The sequence below is a fragment of the Brassica rapa genome, chromosome A04 (genome assembly GCF_000309985.2).
Source record: "Brassica rapa cultivar Chiifu-401-42 chromosome A04, CAAS_Brap_v3.01, whole genome shotgun sequence".
Lineage (NCBI taxonomy): Eukaryota > Viridiplantae > Streptophyta > Magnoliopsida > Brassicales > Brassicaceae > Brassica > Brassica rapa.
The window spans coordinates 8,248,258-8,273,742 of record NC_024798.2 but is presented as its reverse complement, the minus strand read 5'-3'; the positions used below and the strand labels follow the sequence as shown (position 1 = coordinate 8,273,742).

At 32.8% G+C, this 25,485-nt stretch overlaps 5 protein-coding genes across 7 annotated transcripts; 4 read left to right on the top strand and 1 right to left on the bottom strand.

Annotated features, from left to right (window-relative positions):
* The first annotated feature begins 5,368 nt into the window (after positions 1-5,368).
* On the top strand, positions 5,369-8,143 carry LOC103863734 (glutamine synthetase cytosolic isozyme 1-1). The gene is made up of 11 exons (XM_009141486.3): positions 5,369-5,626; positions 5,999-6,038; positions 6,145-6,248; positions 6,370-6,418; positions 6,496-6,602; positions 6,684-6,771; positions 6,857-6,985; positions 7,199-7,273; positions 7,360-7,451; positions 7,536-7,695; positions 7,795-8,143. Exons 1-11 carry the CDS (start codon positions 5,553-5,555, stop codon positions 7,945-7,947), a joined length of 1,071 nt encoding a protein of 356 aa, XP_009139734.1. The 5' UTR covers positions 5,369-5,552; the 3' UTR covers positions 7,948-8,143.
* Positions 8,144-9,406: 1,263 nt separating this feature from the next.
* Positions 9,407-11,553, bottom strand: LOC103863860. Its single transcript, XM_033289997.1, has 2 exons — positions 11,005-11,553; positions 9,407-10,904 (listed from the first exon to the last, which is right to left on the bottom strand). Exons 1-2 carry the CDS (start codon positions 11,267-11,269, stop codon positions 10,783-10,785), a joined length of 387 nt encoding a protein of 128 aa, XP_033145888.1. The 5' UTR covers positions 11,270-11,553; the 3' UTR covers positions 9,407-10,782.
* Positions 11,554-13,130: 1,577 nt separating this feature from the next.
* LOC103863733 (kinesin light chain 3) lies at positions 13,131-17,588 on the top strand. Its single transcript, XM_009141485.3, has 17 exons — positions 13,131-13,378; positions 13,716-13,814; positions 13,899-14,077; positions 14,161-14,265; positions 14,372-14,472; positions 14,782-14,860; positions 14,992-15,003; positions 15,089-15,154; positions 15,371-15,439; positions 15,542-15,598; positions 15,731-15,808; positions 16,125-16,222; positions 16,319-16,492; positions 16,600-16,711; positions 16,804-16,866; positions 17,027-17,086; positions 17,193-17,588. Exons 1-17 carry the CDS (start codon positions 13,279-13,281, stop codon positions 17,382-17,384), a joined length of 1,644 nt encoding a protein of 547 aa, XP_009139733.1. The 5' UTR covers positions 13,131-13,278; the 3' UTR covers positions 17,385-17,588.
* Positions 17,500-19,260, top strand: LOC103863732 (GDSL esterase/lipase At4g10955). Of its 3 annotated transcripts, none has more exons than XM_033289995.1 (3): positions 17,500-17,730; positions 17,885-17,975; positions 18,041-19,260. In XM_033289995.1, exons 2-3 carry the CDS (start codon positions 17,914-17,916, stop codon positions 19,065-19,067), a joined length of 1,089 nt encoding a protein of 362 aa, XP_033145886.1. In that variant the 5' UTR covers positions 17,500-17,730; positions 17,885-17,913; the 3' UTR covers positions 19,068-19,260. The 3 variants fall into 3 exon arrangements, with proteins under 3 accessions (XP_033145886.1, XP_009139732.1, XP_033145885.1); XM_009141484.3 differs by having other exon boundaries at positions 17,534-17,728; positions 17,868-17,975; XM_033289994.1 differs by having other exon boundaries at positions 17,599-17,732; positions 17,868-17,975.
* Positions 19,261-19,509: 249 nt separating this feature from the next.
* LOC103863731 (putative pentatricopeptide repeat-containing protein At5g37570) lies at positions 19,510-23,274 on the top strand. The gene has a single exon (XM_009141483.2). The coding sequence runs from the start codon at positions 21,302-21,304 to the stop codon at positions 22,943-22,945; it is 1,644 nt and encodes a 547-aa protein (XP_009139731.1). The 5' UTR covers positions 19,510-21,301; the 3' UTR covers positions 22,946-23,274.
* Positions 23,275-25,485: the final 2,211 nt, after the last annotated feature.

Here is a 25,485-nt window from a genome sequence, read left to right as displayed (position 1 = left end):
ATAACAAATGCATATAACCTACATATACTTTAGTTTGAAATGGTCATGCTCAAGTTTTATATAGTCAACTTACATCATGCATCGATTGATGTACAATATTCAAACCACCTATAGTTTTCGTTTTCTTTATAGGATGTATCAACCAACCAATCATCCTATTGATTTTCTAAGCTTTATAAAAAACAAATTAATAAATACAAAGCCTATAAATAATTTATTATTAATAAAATTATGAAATTATTTACAATTTGATGACTAATTCATCACTCTTTTTCATATGTTAAATTTTTCATAGAAGTTTAAAAATCATTGTATTTTCTTTAAACATGTATAACTAATTTATAATCTTTTATGCCATACTAAGTCATAATATAATATTTCTTAATATTTCACATTAATAACCATTATTTTTATATATCGTCTACAATTCTCTAATTACGCCTATTTGTTCAATTTTTTATATGATATCGAATATTCGTCATAAATAGATAGATTTAAGAAGCCAAAAAAAATTATTTACTTGGTGAATATAATACATCAAATATTACAAATACATCATTTAATTAAATAAATAACTAAAAACCGAAAATTTATATCCGCGCTAGCGCACGGATCAGGGTCTAGTGATTTTTTAAGTTTTGACTAACCTTTCTCATATAAACAACTTTTATTTTTTTAAGTAAATGTTTTTCAAATAACTCACCATTATATTTATACCTACTTCCCTGTACACAATTCAGACTAATCATTTCCAAAGCTCCACATCAGTGTGTATCCACACCATACACTTTCTTCTTTTCCAACCATTTTCCATTTATGATGTATTTTTTTAGATAAATTGTTTATATCTCTGACATTAGAGAATCACCGTAAAATCTTCTATTGGGAAATCTAAAAGTTCGACATTATCCTTTGGTCAATATTAGAATATACATCAATATATTATAATAGAAATTTTATTATTATCTATTATTTATTATTCTATATTAGTTTAGAAAATTAGATTGATTTATTTTCTATATAAACTATGCATTTTGTAACATTGTTTTTATAATATTGTTTTTATGAGTTTAATAATATTTTTTCTAACCACCTTTGTGTTATGAGAGTAAATCAACGACTTTATTAGTCAAAACACAAAGACTTTTTCAGAGAATTTTAAACAAACAGATAATCAACGAAGCTTAACGTCAACCCATCTTACACCACGGGTGGGCCATCTAACCAATAATGCCTTGCCGGTCAAGAGCGGCCTCTTACATGCAACCATAGAAAAACTACTCAACTTTATAAATATATTTCTTATTATTTTAAAAAACCTCAACTTTATAATTGGACATGACATATTTTCAATTTATTCTAAGTATATCAATATAAGTTCTGTATGGTCCATTTGACCAATAAAAAGGATATGTATGGTCCACGGAAGGAAACGAAGTCATTTGGAATATTTGGTTCTCTTTTGTATTGCTAAGAGTTTTGAACATCGGTAGTTTTTCTTTGGTACTCGATTTCTTGTTAATACGTAAAATTTTCCGGAAAAAAATCATTGTCGAAAAAATTGCAGAATAGACTCAAGAGCCAAGATTCGAGGACAAGAATGACCTTGTGATGTCGATATGACACCGTAAAATATTCACTAATTTCTCAGCTGATTCTTAATGTTGACAAACTATTTCAATCCACAAAATGGCCGGAGAGAAATCGAAGATGTGTGGATAATGAGTTCAATTTTAGTACTATAATAACAAATAAATTCAATGTAAATACTATATTAACAAATAAACGAGGGCCATATAAGAGTCTACATCATAGTAAGCTCAAATAAACGAGTGCTACTGAGGTAATTATTCATTTGTACGCAAGAGAAGAAATGCGGGAGGAAGGAAAGGTAATAATAGATCACTTTTTCTTTTATAATACTGAAGCAAAGCGGTAATTAGATCTACTCAAGGCGGGAGAAAAAACTGATAGAACTTAAAAAGACAAGTTAAATAATATTAAAAATCATCCAAAAAAGAAAGCGTTCATTGATATTTCTACATAAAATATACATTTAATTTTTAAACTAACAAGAGCATTTTATTGGTATTTCTAAAAATTGGCAATAAAATGCATCCAACTTATAATTTGTATTTATTTTTCCATTTTTAATATCTATGAGAATTCATTTACCAAAAACATATAAAACAAGACATTTTCGTGTAAAACCTAGAATAGATAAAATTACTCTTCTACTTAATTTTCTATCGAATAAATTAAATTTAATGTAGAAAATTTGCCAAAAACTATTATTACGTTGTGTGACATGTGAGTTGTATTGTATCATGATCATTCATATAATCTCATCAGTTTTATTTTTATTTTATATATTTACGTGAGTGCTAAAATAATTTCAATTTTACTAGAAAACATTATTTTGTTTATAACAGAAAAAATTCTTAATAACTTTTAAATTAATTCCTTCCGTACATTTTCAATATTCCATAACTATTTTTAAAAACTATTTTAAAAAACTATTGTAGTGTTGGCAGGTGATTTTGCCGTGTTCAAGTACATGTATATATATTGAAAATATATAAATCATAATAATTTGCATACAGATTGTTTTCATTATTTATGAAAGTGTACTTTTATATATGAATATATATAGATTATTTTAAATAATAATATGTTGTTGTCAATATAATAGTAATAATATGTTGTCTTAGTTATACGTAAAATATACGTATGAAAATATGATGGTTCACTTATTTATTTGGTGTATGTTGGGTTCGTAAATTCTGCTGAATTAAATTTAAAATATGATTTTTTTTGTCATAGAAAAATGAACTTAAATAGATAAAATCAAACTCATTGTAATTGTATCTAGTTCTGTTTGTTTTCTAAGATTGGTAAATATTTCTTAAATTTTTATAATTTCTTATATGATTATTTGAGAACAATAAAAATATTAAAGTGTTAAATATGTAAGTTGCATAAGTGAACATTACTAATCAAGAGTTAAAATTCATATATAGATATAAGTATTTACCAATTTTACTAAATTATAATATTAATTAATATTTACGCTTCAAAAGACTGTATTACATCACTTAAGTAGCATCTGAAAAATAAGTGATATTAATTTGAATTATTTATTAGTAAATGATACAATATGTTTGGTTCAACATCAATTATAGTAATATCAATTTATATAACATCATTTCAACAAAATTGATACACATATATATTACTTTACATCATTTTAAAAAAACAAATTATACAAAATATGAGTTTACATCACTTACGTAACTGATACATGCACAAATTTGTGTTCAGATTACTTAGAGAAATGATTTAAAGTAAAATTATTTTAATAAAAATTTGACATCACTAATAAATAATTGTATTAATATAATTTTAACTACGATATTAATATACGTAGTTCATTTGTGCTGTTGAATAAATTTGATGGTACTACTTACACTTCAAAAGACTGTATTACATCACTTAAGTATTGTTTATAATAGTTCCCTAACATTATTTCTTTAATTTTCATTGTAAATATTGTTTATAATTAAAAAAAAAAATACACTCGTTACCATAAGTATATATTTTTGGTTTCTAGGTAAAATCAAATTAATATTGTTCATATAACTATTTATAGTGATTGATATAGACCCACTTGAGCTGATCATAGACATAAGAGAATGCCAAGCATGATTCACATCAAATGAACCAGCTACTGATTTGAGTGAAACATCAGTAGCAACATCTCAAGTCTATCTTTTAAGGATATATGTTCGGTAGATGGTTCTTGGACCTCTACTTCGAGCTTTAGTGAATGTGGATGAATGAAATAACTTATAGGTTTAAGAAATCAAAGACGAAGAGAATCCGCATTGTATTTGGAGTTGGAAGCGTTAAGCTGGACAACGGAAAACATGTTGTGTCATTCGGCATGTCAGCACTTTGAGATGGACTACAAAGACTTGATAGCAATTTTAGTGGAACTTTAGCCATTGCCGAATTTTTTGACAAAGTTGAAGGAGATACAAGAACTTACGAAAAGATTTCATGATTTCAGATATGCTATATCACTCGGGGACAAATGAGACTGCATATTTCTTAGCTAAAAACACTCAGTTTTTCATAAGACTATTTGTTTTGTGAAAGTTTTGTTGGTTATTATATTCCGCCCTTGTTACCAAGATCACTTCAAATTTGAGTATTATGATATTTTTATAAGAAAATTAAAATATCGTTGAATACTTGTATTTTAGTTTTACATATCAGAATAGTTGTGATTTTGTTTTGTTGCATTAGACGAGAGTTTTCAAAATGTTATTTAGGGAAATATTATTTTACCTTTTAAATAAATATCTAAACTATTTTACAGAGGATAAAAGAGAGCTTCAAAACCTCGGCGCGGACTCAAAACATAAAGACCGACAATTTTGCACGCGGTGCTCGGAATCATCCGTTGGTATATAGACACTAAGTCACATGTTTGGCAGAGTCTTAACAGAGACTGTTTATCTTGATGACAAAAAAAATTATTTTTTCCATAATTTTTATACCATATTTATATGTATATATAAAATCTTCATATTATAGAGTTATAGATATTTTTTGTTGTGGTTTGGAAACATTATAAAGTTATTACTTAATTTTTTTCTATTTTAACTTTAGATCAAAAGATATCAACTAATAAATAAAATCAATTTTTACAAATAGAAAATAAAAGCCAATACATCAATTTTTTTGTATATGAAAGGAATTTTTGTACATAAAAAGAGAATTTTTTGATACAAAGGAGAGTGGTTGTTGTTGTTTTTTTCTGAGAACACGCATAAAGGTTATCCAACAAAAATAGATATTTCTTCAGTTAAGGAATCAATGATTCCATTATATTCCAATGTTAACATTTATAACTCTTATTCGGACATATTACACCAAAAATCACTTAATTTTGAAAGATCACACCAGCATCATTTTCCAGTAATATTGCACCAAATTCTTTTTTATACAATTTTTTAAATAACATGATATTAGTATAAAAATTATTTATATCTCGTAAAAATATTCATAAAAATATAGTATTTAAAAGAACTGATAAATTTTTGATAAGTAGTATCTTCATAATTCCTACCGCCGCTTTTTAGAAATATTATAGGGAAATGGATTTTACCTTAAATAATTTTTTTTTCCGATATCTCATGGAAAGTGTCACCCTGTGTGTACATGTCTGAAAAAAATAAAAAAATACATAAGTATATGTTAACTTTGTAAACATTACTAAATATATAAGATTCCATTGGGCCGCAGGAGAATCTTTTATATTTTATTTCTGATTTTTACGTTTTGGTATTTTGGTATTTTGTGGAGAGCCAGAAAGTCTTCTAACTCTTCACGTCACCAACTTTCTCGATCTCTGCACCCTCTTATTCTATAAGTACTCTTCACATCCACCAATATCAATACACAACCAAAACACGAGAAGATTTTATTCGATTTTATCTGTCATTTGCTTCAACTGTTACTATCGACCAATCTCGGTGTTCGTAGCCATGAGTCTTCTTACAGATCTCGTTAACCTTAACCTCTCAGAGACCACTGACAAAGTCATTGCGGAATACATATGGTTCGTCTTCTTTCTTCACAAAATCGTTGTTGTTTATGTATTAGATCGTATGCACTCTCATGTTGACCGTAAATTAAATGGGTTCATGTTGTTTTTCCAACTCTTAACTCTATTTTTGGGGTTTGTATGGAGTAGATTCTGCTAAACACACATATTTAATTTTCATTTTATTAGTCCTTCGATTTTTCTTATTAGTCCTTTAGATCCAATTTGTGTATGTTATCATGGTGGTTTTTTTGCTTAGTTTTCTGATTAAATCTACTGTTTCAAAATCTGCTGTAAAACTATGTCTGCTCTGTTTCTGGCTCTGTTCCTAAAGAGTATTTTTTTAAAAAAAATGTTATTGTTGTGTTATTTCATATGCCAAATCAGGGTTGGAGGTTCAGGAATGGATATGAGAAGCAAAGCCAGGGTAACTTTTCTTTCTCTAGCTATTTTTGGTAATTTGTAACTTTTATCTATTTCTATTTTTGATATTACCAAAAGTTTGATTTATAGTAAATCTTGTTTATCTGTAGACTCTTCCTGGACCAGTGAGTGACCCTTCGGAGCTACCAAAGTGGAACTATGATGGCTCAAGCACAGGCCAAGCTCCTGGTGAAGACAGTGAAGTCATCTTATAGTTAATAATCGTTTCTTTCTGATCTTATATCATACCATTTTTCTGCATAAACATTTCTCTATGATTTTATTCAGATTCTTGTTTATTAATCATTTTTATGTTTTGTATTATGTCTTTGTAGCCCTCAAGCCATCTTCAAAGATCCTTTCCGTAGAGGCAATAACATTCTTGTGAGTTTAGATCTTCTTGTTGTTTGCAGCCATATTTTTTTGACACGCCATAACCTTTTAATGGTTTTAATAATCAGGTCATGTGCGATGCTTACACTCCAGCGGGCGAACCAATCCCAACAAACAAAAGACACGCTGCGGCTAAGGTCTTTAGCCACCCTGATGTTGTAGCTGAAGTGCCATGGTGAGTCCCTATTTAATATCGTTTTAGCCGATTCTTGTAAAAAATGCGTAGTTATTGATGAGATCTTACTTTGAAAACCAGGTATGGTATTGAGCAAGAGTATACTTTACTTCAGAAAGATGTGAACTGGCCTCTTGGTTGGCCTCTTGGCGGCTTCCCTGGCCCTCAGGTGAAGAAGATGATTGATAAATGGGTTTTAATTCTTTTCGATGTTCGGATTTACTAAATTCTTAACGTGAAATTTATCTTTGCAGGGACCATACTATTGTAGTGTTGGAGCAGATAAATCTTTTGGTAGAGACATCGTTGATGCTCACTACAAGGCCTGCTTATACGCTGGCATCAACATTAGTGGCATCAACGGAGAAGTCATGCCTGGTCAGGTAGTTTCCGTGACCTACAAGAAATTTTGATCTTTTACATAAAGATCTGATATTTTTCTACATTAATTTATAAATCATAAAGATCAAATCTTTTTCATAATGTTTTGATCTTCCTTTTTTCTTGTTGATAATTAATTGTGAGGTTCAATAATCAAGATCAAATCTTTTGAACAAAGTACTAATTACCAAATCTTTTTTTTGTGTTGAGGGCAGTGGGAGTTCCAAGTTGGTCCAGCTGTTGGTATCTCGGCCGGTGATGAAATTTTGGTCGCACGTTTCATTTTGGAGGTATGTTCTAACGATTAAACATTCGAACTTTAATAACTGTTGTGTAGATGTTAATTAATAACATTCTTTGTTGGTTCTAAAAACAGAGGATCACAGAGATTGCTGGTGTGGTGGTATCTTTTGACCCAAAACCGATTCCCGGTGACTGGAATGGTGCTGGTGCTCACTGCAACTATAGGTACACATCTCAAGAATCTGCTATTGTAGTTGAGATCTTCTGATGCTGATTCATGTTAAACACACAAATGGTGAATTGTTTCAGTACCAAGTCAATGAGGGAAGATGGTGGTTACGAGATTATCAAGAAGGCAATCGATAAATTGGGACTGAGACACAAGGAACACATTGCTGCTTATGGTGAAGGCAATGAGCGCCGTCTCACGGGTCACCACGAGACTGCTGACATCAACACTTTCCTCTGGGTAAACTAACTAAATAACCAACGCTTTTTGGGTTTCAAATAGTAAAAGGTTGCATTACATTTTAACTGAAACTGTGATTGTTTTGTGTTGGATGTATAGGGTGTTGCGAACCGTGGAGCATCAATCCGTGTAGGACGTGACACAGAGAAAGAAGGGAAAGGATACTTTGAGGATAGGAGGCCAGCTTCGAACATGGATCCTTACATTGTGACTTCCATGATTGCAGATACCACAATCCTCTGGAACCCTTGATCAGATCAAAGAAGATTGTTGAATGTTCACTCCATTTGGGTTTCTCTGCATGATTCAACATTTGTGTGTTTCTCTATCAAGCATTGTCTCAGAGCAAGTCAAGAGATTTGCTCTGTTCTTATGGCTTTTATTGTTTCACATCCATTGGAAACATCTTTGTATCAATTTATGAATAAAGTTTGGTTTGGTTCATGTTGTTCAAAAGAAAAAAAGTTTGGTTTGGTTCTTTTGGTTTGGTTTAGATAGTAAATCAGAACTGGTTAATACCATAAATTGAACTTTGTTTGTTTTTGTTGGGTTCATTTTTAAAATAAAAAATATTGGACATATCAAAAAGATAAAATATTGGATAATTTAAATAAGAAAAATTTCCTAAGATAAGCCTAAAAAAGTTTTTTTCACAAATATAGATTTTAAAAATAAAAATGACCAAAATAGACTTAAATGTTTTATCAAAGAAGTAAATACACTTATACCCCTAGAGTTAATTAATCTAGACATTAGGGTTTAGAGTTAATGAGGTGAAGTTTAGTGTTTAGGGTTTAAAAATAAAATATATGTTAAAATTTTCAAAAAAAAAAATTATATTTTGGTCATTTTAGTTATTGAGGTCTATTTTTGTGACAAAAACTTAAAAATGTCTATTTAAGAGAATTGCCCTTTAAATAATTTGAATTTATATTTGATTTATAAATTATATTTATAGATATTTGATTATTTTAAAATTAAATATAAATAATATTATTTATAAAATTATAATTTGTGTATTTGGATAATATAGAAATGGTTTTTTAATACTTACCATACCCTCATATGAATTTTCGGGTTTTGATTATTTATTTAACTAAATGATGTATTTGTAATATTTGATGTATTATATTCACCAAGTAAATAATTTTTTGGCATCTTAAACCATCTTTTTATGATGAATATTTAATATCATATAAAAAAAAGAACAAACAGGCGTAATTAGAGATTTGTCGACGATATATAATAACAATGGTTATTAATGTAAAATATGAAGAAATATTATATTATGACTTAGTATGGCATAAAAGATTATAAATTAGTTATACATGTTTAAAGAAAATACTATAATTTTTAAACTTCTATGAAAAATTTAACATATAAAAAAAGCGATGAATTAGTCATCAAATTGTAAATAATTTCATAAATTTATTAATAATAAATTATTTATAGTCTCTGTTTTTCGTCAAGATAATTATTAAATGTCCATAACATTAATATGTTAGAAGGCTATATTATGAAAGTCAATGTTGTAACCGTTTTATTCCGGGAAGTATAACAAAAAAAATTACATTGAACTCTTCATTTTGTTTAAGTTCTGTGTCGGTAAAAGATTAAAAAAAATCTCTCTATCTTTTCAATGTTCAGCTTGAAGCTTATTATGCGAAAATCATACGCAAATATAGGCAATTGGTTGGAATCTCTCTATCTATATATTATTACAAATTTTAAATTTATTGTTTCCTTTTCTGCAAGCAAATCAATTGCCGAAATAATAGATCAATTGGTTGTAATCAAATCTATTCTTATAATTAGTGCAATTATGGTTACAGTTTCTATATTTAATAGGTACATTAAAGATACGACATTGAAGATATTTTGTTTTGATTAATAGAAGATATTAGATTTTGAGTTTGTATTTATTGATTTGTTTTTTTATAAAGCTTAGAAAATCAATAGGATGATTGGTTGGTTGATACATCCTATAAGGAAAACGAAAACTATAGGTGGTTTGAATATTGTACATTGATCGATGCATGATGTAAGTTGACTATTTAAAACTTGAGCATGATCATTTCAAACTAAAGTATAGGAAGATTATATGCATTTGTTATATTGTAGTTAATATATTTTAAATATTACATACGTCAAGTGATTCACGTTTTCGTAAAAATAAAATTCAAGTTCATTATTAGGCCGTAGTCGTCCGTAATAAGCTACGTTAAATATGATGTATTTTTAGGTTCATTTAATGACATTAAATTTAAATTTGATTAAGGAAAACTCATTAATTTAACTGAAAAAGACAAGCATTAAAATATATATGTTCATTTAATAACATTAAATTTAAATTTGATTAAAGAAAACACATTAATCTAACTGGAAAAGACAAACATTAAAATATGTAGTTTAATTTAATTCTTAGTGGCATGGAAGTGTAAATAAGTTAAAAATTTAGGAGTATTTTTAATGGGTATTTTTATTTTAATAATATAGATAACTGTTTGTCTCGATTTTAGATCTCAGTTAAATTAGTTCGGTTGCAATTGAAAATGTCTATGAAAAAGGGCTGGTTGATTCATTATACAAACTAGGTTAATACCCGCGCTACACCGCGGACAAAAAATTTATATAAATTTTGTATTTTTACAGAATTAGTATTAATCTAATTTGATAATGTAATTTCTGCAGCTCTTGATAGTGTATCAAATTTGCTTAAACAATTTCAAAAAACATACACACTAATAGATATTATAAAAATTTATCCTATAATGATAAGCGTTGATAAGGTGGCATTTTAAAGTATGATATGTTTCTTCTATGGCTATCAAGAGTTGTCTTTAGAAGAATCCGATCCGAACATGTTACATAGGTGTTTTTTTTATAGAAAAGTCACCAAAATCCTCTTGAAAGAAATGTGCTAGCATGGAAAGGTATACCGTACGTGTACCTACAGTATACATTCACACTTTAGCTTTTACAGTGTTTTTTTATTAATTTGAGATAGTCATATACAGCTTTAGCATATGGATCGAACATCAACCTGAGTTTGAAAACAACTTAAAGATATGAAAAACGTTTTTTCCTTTAAAAAAGAAACTCTACACAAAAATAAGTGAGAGTTGTGTAAACTCCAGCGGCTAATGCTGTAGCTCCTCCAATAGTCATAATCAGGATATTTCTGTCAGTTAATAGAGCCTTGACTCCCCCTGTCAAGCAAATAAATGTCAAAACACAGTTTCAAACGAGAGAATCTAAACAGAATAATAAGTGTATAAATCTCAGGAACAATGCTTAAAAGTTTCATACCTTCAATGTGACCGAAGGTTGTGTTGATAGCTGCAAGCCATTTCTCCCTTTCACCATTTATCTTATCAAAAAGCATTCTTCGATTCTGCTCCTCCGTAAGTTTGGCTTCATGAGCTCTGCCTTCAGTGTCAGCCATGGATTTGACACAAATTGTTTCTCGCTCAAGTTCAGCCCTCTCTTTCTCAGTCTGGCGCTGCTGTGCTTGAATCTGTTCTTCCGTGGCAATCCTTGCTTGCTCTTTCCGGATAGAAGACTCCTCTTGCATCTTAACCAATTCCACATTATGCCGTCTCTGAGCTTCATGATCCGTCTAATTTTCAAGTAAGAGACTTGCTAGTAAAAATACAATCTTTAAACTCTTAAACAGAGGTTCATTGTTTTCATTCTTACATGCAATCGCTTTCTCGCCAACTCATCTTCATATCGAAGGTTTTGAGCTTTTGCTAGACCCTACAAGAAAATCGAATATTAATAGCATCGGAAAACGCTATGTAACAATACAATAGCGTTATTAGGTACGTTGTATCATCGGTTGCGATAATAGGTCGAGCACATTAGATAGCGGTTTATTGCTACTTTTTTATGATTAATATATCATTTTTGTAGAGCAATTCTCCTAAATAGATCATTTTCAATTTTTGGTCACAAAAATATATCACAAGGAGGAAAATGACCAAAATGTTTCATTTAATAGGTAAAAAGACCCTAACATCCTAGATATATAAAAAATAAATAAAAGTAAATTTAAAAAATTAAAAAAAAAATTTGTTATAGTTTTAGATTATATGTTTTCAAATTCGAACTTTTTTATTAATTTTTTTTTTGATTTTTTTTGATTTTTTTTTTTGAAATTTTCTTTTTGTAATTCAAAATAAATTTTGAAACTATTTTTAATATTTAATTTTTGTTTTATAAAATTTTAAATCTCAATCTCAAATCTCCACCCTTAACTTTAAACTCTAAGGTTTGAATTAGTTAAAATCCTAGGAGTGTATAAGTGTATATTTAACCATTTAATAAAATATTTTGGTCATTTCAATCTTTAGAGTCTATATTTGTCATTTGTGACATAAATATTTTTAGTGATATCATAGGATAATTCTCTTTTTTATATGCCATTAAATATTATTTAATATCATTTTTTGTTATTATTTATTTTAAAATTATTAATTTTATAGTATTTACTTTTTGTTAATTATTTTTAAAAAACATAAAATAAAAATTTATTTATAGCTAAATCGGTTTATATATTGGTATTTCTTGACGAATTGAAATTTGGATACATGGTTTACAATTAAAAATTGGTTACAATTACAAATTGGTTTATTAACTAAACCAATTGATTAAACCTAATTCAGCTGTCAAACCAAGCTCTTCTTCAACCTACGCCATCAACCAGCCCCGCTTCAGTACCCTCTCCGACGCTGCTGCTCTTCTTCTTCGCCGACGCCGCTGCTCTGTCTTCTCCGACGTTTGATGAGTCTCGAGGACGACGAGCTCGGCTCCGACCCCGCTGCTTTGTCTTTTCCGACGCCGCTGCTCTGTCTTCTCTGACGTGTGGAGTGAGTTTCGAGGACGGCGAGCTCGGCTCCGACCCCGCTGCTCTGTCTTTGACGTCGCTGCTCTGTCTTCTCCGACCGTCTGACGTTAGTTTCGAAGACGACAAGATCGGAGAGTATGGAGATCCGGAAGAAGAGTGCCGTGGATCCCCTTCTGTCTGAGCTGGATCCTCGTGACGCAGCTGCTCCCGTCGCATTGGACAGTGTCCCATTTGCAAGGGTTGGGGTTTGACCAGCCCACGTCTGAACAAAATTAAGTAAGGAGAGGAGGAGACATAGGAGGAGAAGAGATCTGTAACATTCGTAAAAAAAAATTTTCATTACAGCTGAGGAAAACTGATGTGGACTTACAAAATAATTAGATTAGTTCCTCGATTTTTTCATTTGATGACATGTCAATCCCACAGCCATTTTAAAAGTTGAGGTGTAACCAAACCTAATTATTGTGTTGATTACAAAAGGTTTTTAATCAACCAGGAACCAAATGGTCCTTTAATAAATAGTTTTAGTTAGAGAATTTTGGCTTGTCGGTTTGCATAAGTTTCTTTCTTCAAGTTCAGTTTGGATTTAAATGCCAACCAAATTAATTTGATCTGGTTTAATTCATTTGCAGAATTGGTAAATAATATCTAAAATGACCAATCCAATAACAGAGCAAATCCCCGCATAATATCGTCGAACACCTGGAGCGCAATTGACAAAAACTCCTCCAAACATGTCTATGACTCGAATTATGTCGGCTCTCCTCACACGAACTCATTCCTTTTCTTCTTCGCGGGCTCCCGTCTCCACCACTTTTGCTTCTTCACTCTCCGGTAACTTCAATATTCGACTCTGTTCCTTCGATCTATCAGTTTTGGCAATGCTGGGACTTGACCAATGCTTTTTTAGTTCTCTTTTAGCTGTTCACACAATAATGATAGAACAGTTTTTTCTTTTTCTCTGGTTGCATTCTACTATTTGAAGAAAGTATAACACTTTGATTGAATGTGATCTCTAAGTCTGAGCCTTTTAGATTCGCACCTACTTCAGTCTGAGTAGGAATGTTGTTTAATGACAAGAGTTTGTAATAGAAAAGCTTTTGGACTTTCTTGTTGGGTTTTGTCAGAATCTTGTGAAAATTGGATCTAAGAGGAGTCTGTTTGATTGCAGTGAAACCAAAGATTTCATATCAGAATGATTGCGGAGGCCATGCAAGGAAGTTGCATCTCTTGGATCCTCGGCTTTGGATTATCTTTTCTGGACAAGCCGGTGCGTGCGTTTTGTTCTGCTCATTGTTAATGATATTTTGTCATGTGATGATTGATTGTAATATCCCACTCTTGTTTTCTTCAGCAATTCTTGGGTTTTGTGGGAACGTTGCATTGGCAGAGGATGATCCTATTAAGCCAAGATCTGGAGATAGTACTGATGGGAGTGGGTTAGAAAGAATTGAGGACGGCTCGGTTGTGTCTAATATACACACATCTAAGTGGAGGGTGTTTACTGATAGTGGGAGAGAACATTTCTTTCAGGTTGATTGATGATCTGAAGAATGAAACTCAAACTGTTTTTGTTTCTGTGCCTCTGAATAAAGCTATTATCTCTGTCTAATTAGGGGAAACTGGAGCCGGCAGAGAGGCTTTTCGGTTCGGCAATTCAGGAAGCCAAGGAAGGTTTTGGAGAGAGGGATCCACATGTTGCATCTGCATGCAACAATCTGGTTGGTCTCTACTCAAATCTTATAGTTTCTATGTTTAGCTCCTTAAGATCATAGTGCTTGTTACTTCTTAGACTGATTGTTTTATCGTTTCCTTCCTCTACGTAAGGCAGAGTTATACAGAGTTAAGAAAGAATTCGACAAAGCAGAGCCCTTATACCTGGAAGCTGTTAGCATACTGGAGGAGTACTATGGTCCTGAAGATGTGCGGTGAGAAATCTTTATCTTTTTTAAGCTGACAGTTATATTGATTGCCGTTCTCTTGAACCTCTTCGGGTACATTGTAAAATCTTTTTTTCTTTTAGGTCAATTTATCTAACTAATAATACTGTTCTAGAAGTTTCTATGTATAGAATCACACTCAAAATTTGGATAAGAACCTATCACATATCTAGAATCTGGCTGTGTTGTTTGTACTTTTCAGTTGTATCACTCTATGCCCCTGTTGGTTCGCTCACTTCTGCCCTCCATGTATCTACCTGACATGACATTCATCCAAAAATATTCTTAACAATGCAGTGTTGGTGCTACTCTACACAACCTTGGACAGCTTTATCTTGTCCAGCGAAAACTTGAGGAAGCTCGTTCTTGCTACGAGGTTGACTACCGTACTTAATATTATCGAATTATCTCTTGATATAGTGCCACCAACAGTTCAAATGATAAGTTTTACATTCTGTGATGCTAACTACTTACTTTTAATTCTCTTGTTGATGGCTCCCTGTGCAGCGTGCTTTAAAGGTATATATGTCCAGATTTTTTTTTTTATTAACAGTTGGCAGTTTCTATATTTTTCTTCTTATTATTTCTTGTGATACTAAGCTAGATGAAAAGACGAGTCCTGGGACATAATCATCCGGACTATGCAGAGACAATGTATCATCTTGGAACGGTATTGTCATGTTTTATTTTTCTTGTTGCCTTAATAATCTTCACTGGCTCTTTTAAACTCGTAATAAACAGTATGCTTCTTCTTTTTTTGTTATTTTGGTTCTTAAGTTCTTAGCATATTGATCCACATTACCATGAAATCTGTTCATCTTAAGTTATTGTCATCTATCTTTCATTTAAACTTCCTTTGTAACATATTATTTGATGTGATCGACAGGTATTACATCTGCAAGGAAAAGACACAGATGCGGAGGCTCTTATCCTGGATTCTCTTAAAATACTTGGGGCATGTCAATATTTACATGATAAACTGAAATTTGTGCTATCTTGATGTTTCATTTTGTCAGTTGTATTTATTGTATTATCAACTATGGTTTTGGTGATGTAGGATAATGGTCAAGGAGAGTCAATGACATATATTAGGAGACTGAGATACCTTTCTCAGGTTTTTGACGCCTTACACGTTGCATCTTATTTGAATGTTCCTTTCTATTTTTACAATGCATTGATTTTGTGTTGAATAGTGACCCATCGTGAATCTGAATTAGTGTTTCACTTTTTTCGTGTGCTGCTCCAGATATATATACGATCCAGTCGTCTGGCTGATGCTGAAAACATACAGAGGAAACTATTGCACATGATGGAATTATCAAAGGTGTGGTTTTGTCTTACTTAACTTTCCTTTAGCTTATTCAACAATCAACATATTACTTTCCTTCTGTTTTATAGTATCTTTTTCCTTTCCTTGCAAACTCCATTTTCTAATCTAGGACCAAAGAGAAAAGTTCCAACTTGCTGATATATGATTAATAGAATGCGCAAGTTTAAGTCCTATAATTGGAAAGCTAGTATTTTGGTTAAGTTTGGACTTAGTAATATGCTTATGCACTGCGAAATTTGCATTGATGAACTTAGTTGTTGTGTTCTTATGTTTCTAGTTTAAAGTTGTTGATGAATAAATTCTATCACAGGGATGGAACTCAATGGAGACAGTAATTGCAGCTGAAGCATTAGCGGTTACTCTACAATTATCTGGGCAGCTGAGTGAAGCTCAAGAACTGTTTGAAAAGTAAGCATATAATAGAATCTTGATCGGTGTGTCGAAGTAGAGTATGAGGATCCTCAAATATATAGAACTAAAGCTTTATGACAATTTTGATGTCAGGTGTCTCAATACCCAAAAGAAGTTACTTCCAGAAGGACACATCCAGATAGGTGGAAACTTTCTGCACATGGCGAAGACATTTATGCTTCAGGCTACTCAGTTGAGAGGAACTGATAACAGTGAAGCTCTATCTAAACTAGAGAAAGCAAAGAATTATCTTGGAGACTCATCTAGGTTGGTATCACTATATATCTTTCTCTACTAGCTCCCTAGTTTCAGCTTTCTTTTATCTTCACAAAAAAGAATGTAACAAGGGAAATCTTGTTTGTGGTGGAAACCAGGATAGCAAAAGACGTTCTGCTTAAGCTGAAAAACCAAAAGGGCAAAGAGCAGAAACAAGGAAAATCCAGTGAGACTTTGAGGAATTATGAACACGCAGCTTTAGTCATATTGGTAAGTCTTGGTAGATGCAACACTTAATAGGTACAATTGTGTTCTGTTTTCCTAAGAACAATGTGTTTTAGACCCTTTCTGTTTCGTTGCAGCTACGATCTCTTGAGAGTCTTGCAGTTCTGGAGACGAGCAAAAATGAGATCCCGGAGGCAAAGGTTAGTACTGTATACGAGGTTTCAAATGAAAATTATTATAGTCTGAGAGATGTGTTTGTCAAACCGAAGCCAAGTTCTAGACTATCACACTTCATATTGATGCTTGACTCTTATAAACAACAATCCTGTGTAAACATGTTGAATCATCATGACATTACAGGAAAGGGACCCACATGCAGCTGAAGATGCACTTCTCCAATGTCTTTCAGCTTATAAAGAGGTAAAACAATTAATCTCTTCTCCAAAAGGATGCGAACCTCAAACCAAAAATGATATTGAAAATGTTGGGACACTGACTATTGTTTATTCATGCTTCTTTCCTTTAGTTTGGTTGTGGAAGTCAGCTGCAAGATTCTCCGGAAGTAAAGACCGAATACGTTACGTGTCTTAAGCATCTCTCAGTTTTATTAGCCAACAAAGAGACGATGGAGGCAAGTCCTATTTCTATAGCAGAGCTGAAGGAAGAAGTAAAGCGTATTGAAATGGATCTTCTTGGTTCGCATAAGAAAGGAAGCTAAAAGCTGTTTGTGAAGGAAAGACAGAGTATTTTTTTTTTCTTCTTAGAATCTTTAGATCGAATAAAAAGATTATACAGGATGAAGAACTGACGTTATCTTCACTCTATTATGTTAAAATGTCTCGTGTGAGAGAAAAGAGACCCATGTGATTGCACGTGTTGGATCATATAATCTATAAAACGGCGTAGTTTTTGTTTAAGCATATACCTCGAGTTAATTCTTTGCTTTCAAACTCCTCTTTGCTTCGGATTCGAATCTGTCGTTGATTCCTTGAATCCGTCTGCAACCTTTTTCTCAGGGTGAATTGTGGGTTTCGATCTTCAATCAAGGCACGGGCTTAAACAGTAAGTTTCATTCCCAATGGACAATTAATTCTCAATGCTTCCATCTTTTGAGTCTTTCTCTGTCCCGATTGATCTTGAGGATCTCAATTATTTGACTGCCTTTTTTTGTTATTTTCTTTGAATTTTGGGAACGATCCAGCAAAAAAAAAAAGAGTCGAGGAAGAAGATTGGGATTTTGATGATCAATGGCATCTGATAGAGAAGACTTTACTCTCTGTGGACCCTCACACCTCACTAATATTGATTGGTAAAACATTTCTCTCATATAATACTCTAACCTTCTCGTTGATGATGATTATGTCTTTGTTCCAGGGCAAACGAAAATCACCAACGTTGTGTAGCAGCTTGTTTGGTTCAAGGGATCTACATTGTTGAGCGCGACCGTCAGCTTCAACGTGAAGGCTCTCAAGCTCTTGCGTCTCCATGGTGGGACTCCTTCCACTTCAAACTCATCCGTCGCCTTATAGACGACGCTGACTTCTCCATCTTCGGCGCCATTTACCAACTCAAACCTCCACCACAACAAGAAGACACCACCATTACCACCGTCGAATCTAAAGCTCCCCGCTATGTCATAGCCTTTAGAGGGACGTTGACTAAACCTGGCTCCATTTCTCGTGACCTCGAGTTAGACATCCACATTATCCGCAACGGCCTTCACCGTACATCACGTTTCGACATCGCTATGCAAGCCGTTGGGAGCATGGCTACTTCTGTTGGAGCTTCGAATCTATGGATAACGGGACACTCTATGGGTGCAGCGATGGCGCTTCTCGCTGGCAAAACGTTGGCAAAGACTGGAGTTTACGTCAAGTCCTTCTTGTTCAACCCTCCCTTTGTGTCTCCTCCTATCGAGAGGATCTCTAACGAACGTGTCAGGAGCGGGCTTAGAATCGCGGGCAGCCTTGTTACAGCTGGACTCGCTTTCTCAAGAACCCTTAAGCAAGCACAGCAGCCTCTGCAACTGCAAGAGCGGAACTTGTCTGAAGATCCGCTTAAGGCTTTGTCTTTGTGGCTACCTGACATTCATGTGAATCCAGGGGATCATTTGTGTTCCGAGTACATTGGGTTTTTCGAGCACCGGGGAAACATGGAGCAACTTGGGTACGGGGCTGGAATCGTTGAGAGGATGGCGATGCAGCACTCATTGGGAGGTTTGCTGATGGATGCGATGGGAGTTAGTAACGCAGTGGACGTGCAAGAGCCTGTTCACGTGATCCCGTCTGCTAAGCTGATAGTGAACCGGACTGCTTCTGAAGACTACAAGGAAGCTCATGGGATACACCAGTGGTGGAGAGACGACCAAGATTTGGTTTCCAACATTTATTTGTTCAAATAGCTCACCAAGGTGGATTTGTCTTTTCTTTTCTGGATTGCAATGCCATTCATTATATATGTTTGTGTAATGCTATGTATCACGGTATCTCTTTAAATTCTTCGTTTATATGTCCGAAAGGAAGTTTATGATAATTTTGGAGGATATTCTTGTGTAACAATATATTGGAAGGAAATAATCTTGAGGCAGACCAAAAGAGGCATCTGTAGATATTTTGTTGTTCTAAGTGATAGGTGATAATATTATAGAACATTTCAGTCATGAACATCACTCAAGACTCATCAAAGATATTGATTAAGCGATTCAAGAGAACAAATGTTTTTAAGCATTTGCACCTACCATATTGATAATTTTTTTGACACATTACAAACTGGATTCACTAGAAGTAGAAACTAAATACTCCATCTTTTTGAAAAAAATGTTGTATGTTTTGGAGTTTGTAACACAGTTATAAAACATATTAAATTTCTATTATAATACATATTTTGTAATTATGTATTTTTTATAATTTTAAACCAATATCAATTCAATAATTATTTTTTCGAGTCATCTGAAAAGTGCTTAGAAAATGCAAAGAACAAGGTACTTTTTGAAACAATTTTTTTTTTCAAAAATATGTATGTTTCTGAAATGGAAGAGTATATGACATTTGACTCAACGTAAATTGTATATCTGTTATAGTACATGATTGATAAATATTATATTGATCAATACTGATTTGGCTTAAAGTTAACAATTTACGTAGTTAATGTGAAAAATAGTTTATTTAAATTAAAGTTAAATTATAAAAGTCACCAAAATTATTAAGGATGAAATAAGCAATTTTCTAAAGAGGATAATAAGCCGACCAATTATAACTGAAACTATGAAGAGAGAGAGAGAGCTTCAAGTCCACTAAAAGGTTAGAAACATCATCTCATAGAGATGAGAACTTTCTAAAGAGAAAACCTTTTTCCATCTCCCAAAGACCATAGACCCAAGTACAGAAAGACCAACTTAACAGTGTCATAGACGCAAGTACAGTCCCAATTAGGCCATCTCCAACAAGACACTAAAAAACCAAATTTGATGTGATTTCATCTCCAACAAGACACCAAATTTAACATTTCCTACACTATTAATCACACCAAATCTTTAAAACACATATTTTAATATATTTCATTTAAAAATATAGTTTAATTACTATCAAATTTGTAATTAAACATAAATATATTATATTATTTTTATTTTAAATTTATTTTCACATTTGGTGTAATAATATTCATCACACAAAATTTCTAAAATACATTTTAGTTTCATTTAATAATATACATCAATTACTATCAAATTTGTAATTAAACATAAATAATATTATATTATTTGTATTTTAAATTTATTTTCATATAATTAAAAAATAATTTTTATTTTATTATTATATTCAAAATAAATTAGTAAATAACTATTATTATTTATCACTTACAAATAATAAAATATAAATATAATCTAGATGTAACAAAATTATTATTTATCAATTACAAATAACAGAAATATAAAAAAATTTAAACTGAAAACATCAAATAATATATAATATTACTTTTGGTATACAATTTGGTGTTATTGTTGGAAATGACAAAATAAAATTGACACCAAAACATCAAATTTGTTGTAATTTCAACACCAAATTTGGTGTCATTGTTGGAGATGCTCTTAAACCGCCATATTTTCCCTTTCTACAGACTCTAAGAGCAGGTGCATTGGTTTAGCTCTATCCAAATTTCTCAAGGTAAATATTAATATAAAAACCAAAAGTAAGAAAAAATCTATCACTAATTTAATTTTAATTTTAACAAGTTCTAACGGATTTAATTTTAATTACAAAACTGTTATGCACTAAAATATTAATAAATTAATGTTCAGAGATTCAATTTAAAAAACCTATCACTAATGATGCTCTAACTTAACTTCTGTAAGATAACGGCGTCCCGATAATTATAGCACGACAAAGTCAAATAATACCGAACAGATTTCCTCATTTTATTTCCATTGTGTTTCAAAAAAAAAAGTAAATCATTTTATTCCCACTTCCCGTGGAGAAATAAACCCTAAACCCTCTTCTCCAAGTCTTTCAGCTTCTTACGAATCCCACAGTTTAACTCTTCTCACAAAGACCGATTCCTGTCAGACTCTGTAGTAAACTAAAACCACACCAAGATTCTTGTGATGAAAATAGCACACGAATACGTACATATGCGAGCCGAATGATCCAGAGATCATCTCTCCCTTACTTGGCGTCAATCGAAACCCTCTTGAGGCTCTGCAAATCTGAGGTCCAGCTTCGTCAAATCCATGCCAGAATCATCCGTAAAGGTCTTGAGCAAGACCAGAATCTCGTCTCCATCTTCCTCTCGTCTTCCTCTCTTCCTTACTCATCCTCTGTTTTCGAGCGTGTTCATCATCCCTGCACTCATCTCTGGAACTGCTTCATCAAAGGATACTCTAATAGGTTTATCTTCTTTGACACGGTTTCGCTTCTTGTCCGTATGATGAGAGCAGGCTTGGCTCGACCCGATGAGTATACTTTCCCTTTGGTTTTGAAAGTTTGTACTAACAATGCGCAGGTTCGTGTTGGTTCGTCAGTTCATGGGTTGGTTCTGAGAAATGGGTTTGATAAAGATGTGGTCTTGGCCACAAGTTTTGTCGATTTCTATGGCAAATGCAAGGATTTATCGAGCGCACGTAAGGTGTTTGGTGAAATGCCTGAGAGAAATGCGGTTTCTTGGACTGCTTTGATCGTAGCGTATGTGAAATCTGGAGAGTTAGAGGAAGCGAAGAAGATGTTCGATGTTATGCCTGAGCGTAATATTGGATCTTGGAATGCTTTGATCGATGGGTTTGTCAAGTTCGGAGATTTGGTCAATGCTAAGAAGTTGTTTGACGAAATGCCTATGAAAGACGTAATTTCATATACCTCCATGATTGATGGATATGCTAAAGGTGGTGATATGCGTTCGGCTCGGGTTTTGTTTGAGCAAGCGAGTGATGTTGTTGATGTTAGGGCATGGTCAGCTTTGATAACGGGTTATGCGCAGAACGGCCAGGCGAACGAGGCTGTGAAGATGTTTTATGAAATGTGTGAGAAGAATGTCAAACCTGATGTGTTTATAATGGTGAGTTTGATGTCTGCGTGTTCCCAGATGGGTAGCTTTGAGTTATGTGAACAGGTTGATACTTATCTGCATCAGAGCATGGTGAAGGGATTTTCTAGTCATTATGTTACACCTGCTTTGATAGACATGAATGCCAAATGCGGCCACATGGAGAGAGCAGCAAGACTGTTCGAAGAGATGCCTAAGCGGGATCTTGTCTCGTACTGCTCGATGATGGAAGGAATGGGTATTCATGGGTGTGGAGGCGAAGCTGTTCGGCTGTTTGAGAGAATGGTAGAGGAAGGTATTGTTCCCGATAGTGTTGCCTTCACTGTAATATTGAAAGTTTGTAGCCAAGTTAAGCTTGTTGAGGATGGCTTAAGGTACTTCGAGTTGATGCGAAACGAATATTGTATTGTGGCATCTCCTGATCATTATTCCTGTGTTGTAAGCCTTCTTTGCCGGTCAGGAAAGCTTAAAGAAGCCTATGACCTTATTAAAGCCATGCCTGTGGAACCTCATGCTAGTGCCTGGGGTTCGGTTCTGGGTGGTTGCAGTGTGCATGGAGATTCTGAGATAGCTGAAGTAGTTGCAAGGCGGCTCTTCAAGCTTGAGCCGCAAAGTGCTGGTAACTATGTGCTTTTGTCAAACATGTACGCAGCTTTAGACCGGTGGGCAGATGTAGCTCTTGTTAGGGATAAGATGAAAGAGAATGGTATTAAAAAGATTTCTGGTCGAAGTTGGATATGTCGATAAGCACTACTTGGCATCTAACCGTGTCAATGGAAGTCTTTGCTTAACTTAAACAAGACATTCAAGCAAAAGGACCTAAAGTAGTTCTATCATTTATAGCACTGATTTCTTGTTTGTAAATATGTTTCACTTCTTTTGATGAAGTCATTTACTCAAACAGAACCCGCCTGAGACAGCACTGCGTCCAATGATTTTATCACCTTGTCGAATGTTTCAGAGACGTGAGATTCTGTTCAAACTAAGAAACATTAAGAGAGATGATTCGAGTGACATGTAGATTGCTATAGGATTGAGATATACTTCATCAGTATGCTTTGAACATTTTTACCCTATTATAGGTTCCAACTCCATTCTGTTCTCTGAATTAACCGTCTATGTCTTTCTTTTCTTGGCAAAAACTATCTATTTCCTTATGTTGCAAATGAAAATGGAACGAGTAAAACTAAATATTGTGCTTAGGAATGGGCATATTTATCCGGAACCGAAGGATTGAACCGAACTGAACCTAAAAAGATTCTGTTTGGGTTTGCCAATTAACCAAACAGATTCTATATCTTTAGAACCAAAGAACCATTTCGAACCAGAACCAAACTAGAACCGAACCAAGAACCGGATGGATATCCAAATTTCTATAGTATAATTTAAATATTTATAAATATTAATCATATTTAGTTTTAAAATACTCAAATAATTCAAAATACTATTTACAAACCGAAATACCAGAAAATGAATTACCAAAATATTTTTATCTAAAATATTTAAAATTATCCGAATTATCTAAAATTTTATCCAAAAAATCAGATATTTAATCCGAAACCCCGAATTTTTGACTTTTTAATCTGAATTAACCAAGAAACCGGAACCGAGTGGGATCCGAAATTATTTCGGATATTAGCTGGTTCCTAATTATGTTACCCGAACCGAGAACTGAAAAAAGAAAAAAACATAAACAGGACCGAGAACACAACAAACCAAAACCTAAACCAAACCAATTTTTCTTAATATCCGAAAGGGTCGTAAACCTCTAGAACCGAAAAACCAAAACGGAACCGAGAACCGAATGCCCATGGCTAATTGTGCTCATGTGAAGTGATTAAGAATGTAAAGATCTATGTTTGGACTTCACATGTAAGCATTTTCCTTTTGCTTCCATACAGAGACAATCCTTTTGTGCTTTCAACATAAGATATCTCATCTAATTCATATTACTATTGTATCTTGTTTTGAGCTTTCTTTCTCTCAAACCTCATTCTTGGTTGCTATTTGGGATATTCAAAGCAATTAGAAGGTTAAAATGCTTAAAATGACATTAGCTTATGCTATTCATATATTTGTATGTTTGTTTTACATTTTTTTACCAAAATAAATTTATAAATGGATCGACATCACTATTCTTTTTATAATACTGACACCAACACATACTTATCCAGACTTTTAGGTTCGTCAATTTTATCTTGAAACTAAAGAATGATCGATTGTCGACAATGTTTTGATTAAATTTAGCAAATCACATTTAATTAACATAATCATACTTAATATAAACTAATTTTCATACTCTAACCCGAATATTTAATTAACCCCAAACATCATACCTAACACGCGAACCTTAAATCCATATTTTCCCAATGTCGATAAACCTCATCGTTGTGTCTCTCTTTACCGAAATTAAGATTCATAGAAAATGGAAGGTTAAGTACTGAAATCAATATGGGAAAATATTTTAGAATGAGTACTCGTGGCTCCTCCTCAAGGCAGCAAACTGAGTCAAGAGAATAATTCAATGAAATTTCGACAAGGTGATGTTGTGGGAACATGATGGTGACTTATGTGTCAAAGACAGAGGAGAATCCATAAGAGATATTATATCGATATGATGTTGATTTACAGGTACACATGACTCCTGGTTTATGAAATTCTTAATTTCAGTTGCTGGACTAGTTCTTTGGTTTCGCTGTAGAGAAAATTTGAAGATCATCTAATCAAATGGGTTGGTGAAGCATTGCTTGATGAGATTCATAGGATATATGCAGTAGATTAGGCTTGCAGGCAATATCAATTATTGGAAACAAGGTTCGATGAAGACATTGGAAGATGATGCTATGAAACATGATAATTTTCCTAATATTGGTTGCATAGGAGCCATTAAATGGATGTATGGGAAGTTCTGTAATGGAGAAGAATTAAATGCAAGGTATGTAACTGAGAGTGATGTTAATGGAGAATATTAAGTTTTTTTTTGTGATGCCATGTATTAACACATACTAACGATAATAAACTATTTTTAAGTAAGTCATAAAAAGTTAAAAAAAACACATAACTGTAGCAGTACCTATAAACTATTGAGTCATTACAAGCTGAAAATGCAGACAAAAATTAGAAAATAAATAATCTCTTACATTAGAAAATTACAAAACATGTCATAGCAATACAAAGAAGATCTTTTCATGATGTCTTTGCTTGTTTTGGATGGTTGTGTCATTGTAATGACATCAGGACCATAAGAGCTTCCACGTTCCTGTGAGAGGAACATGTTCCTGTAAGAA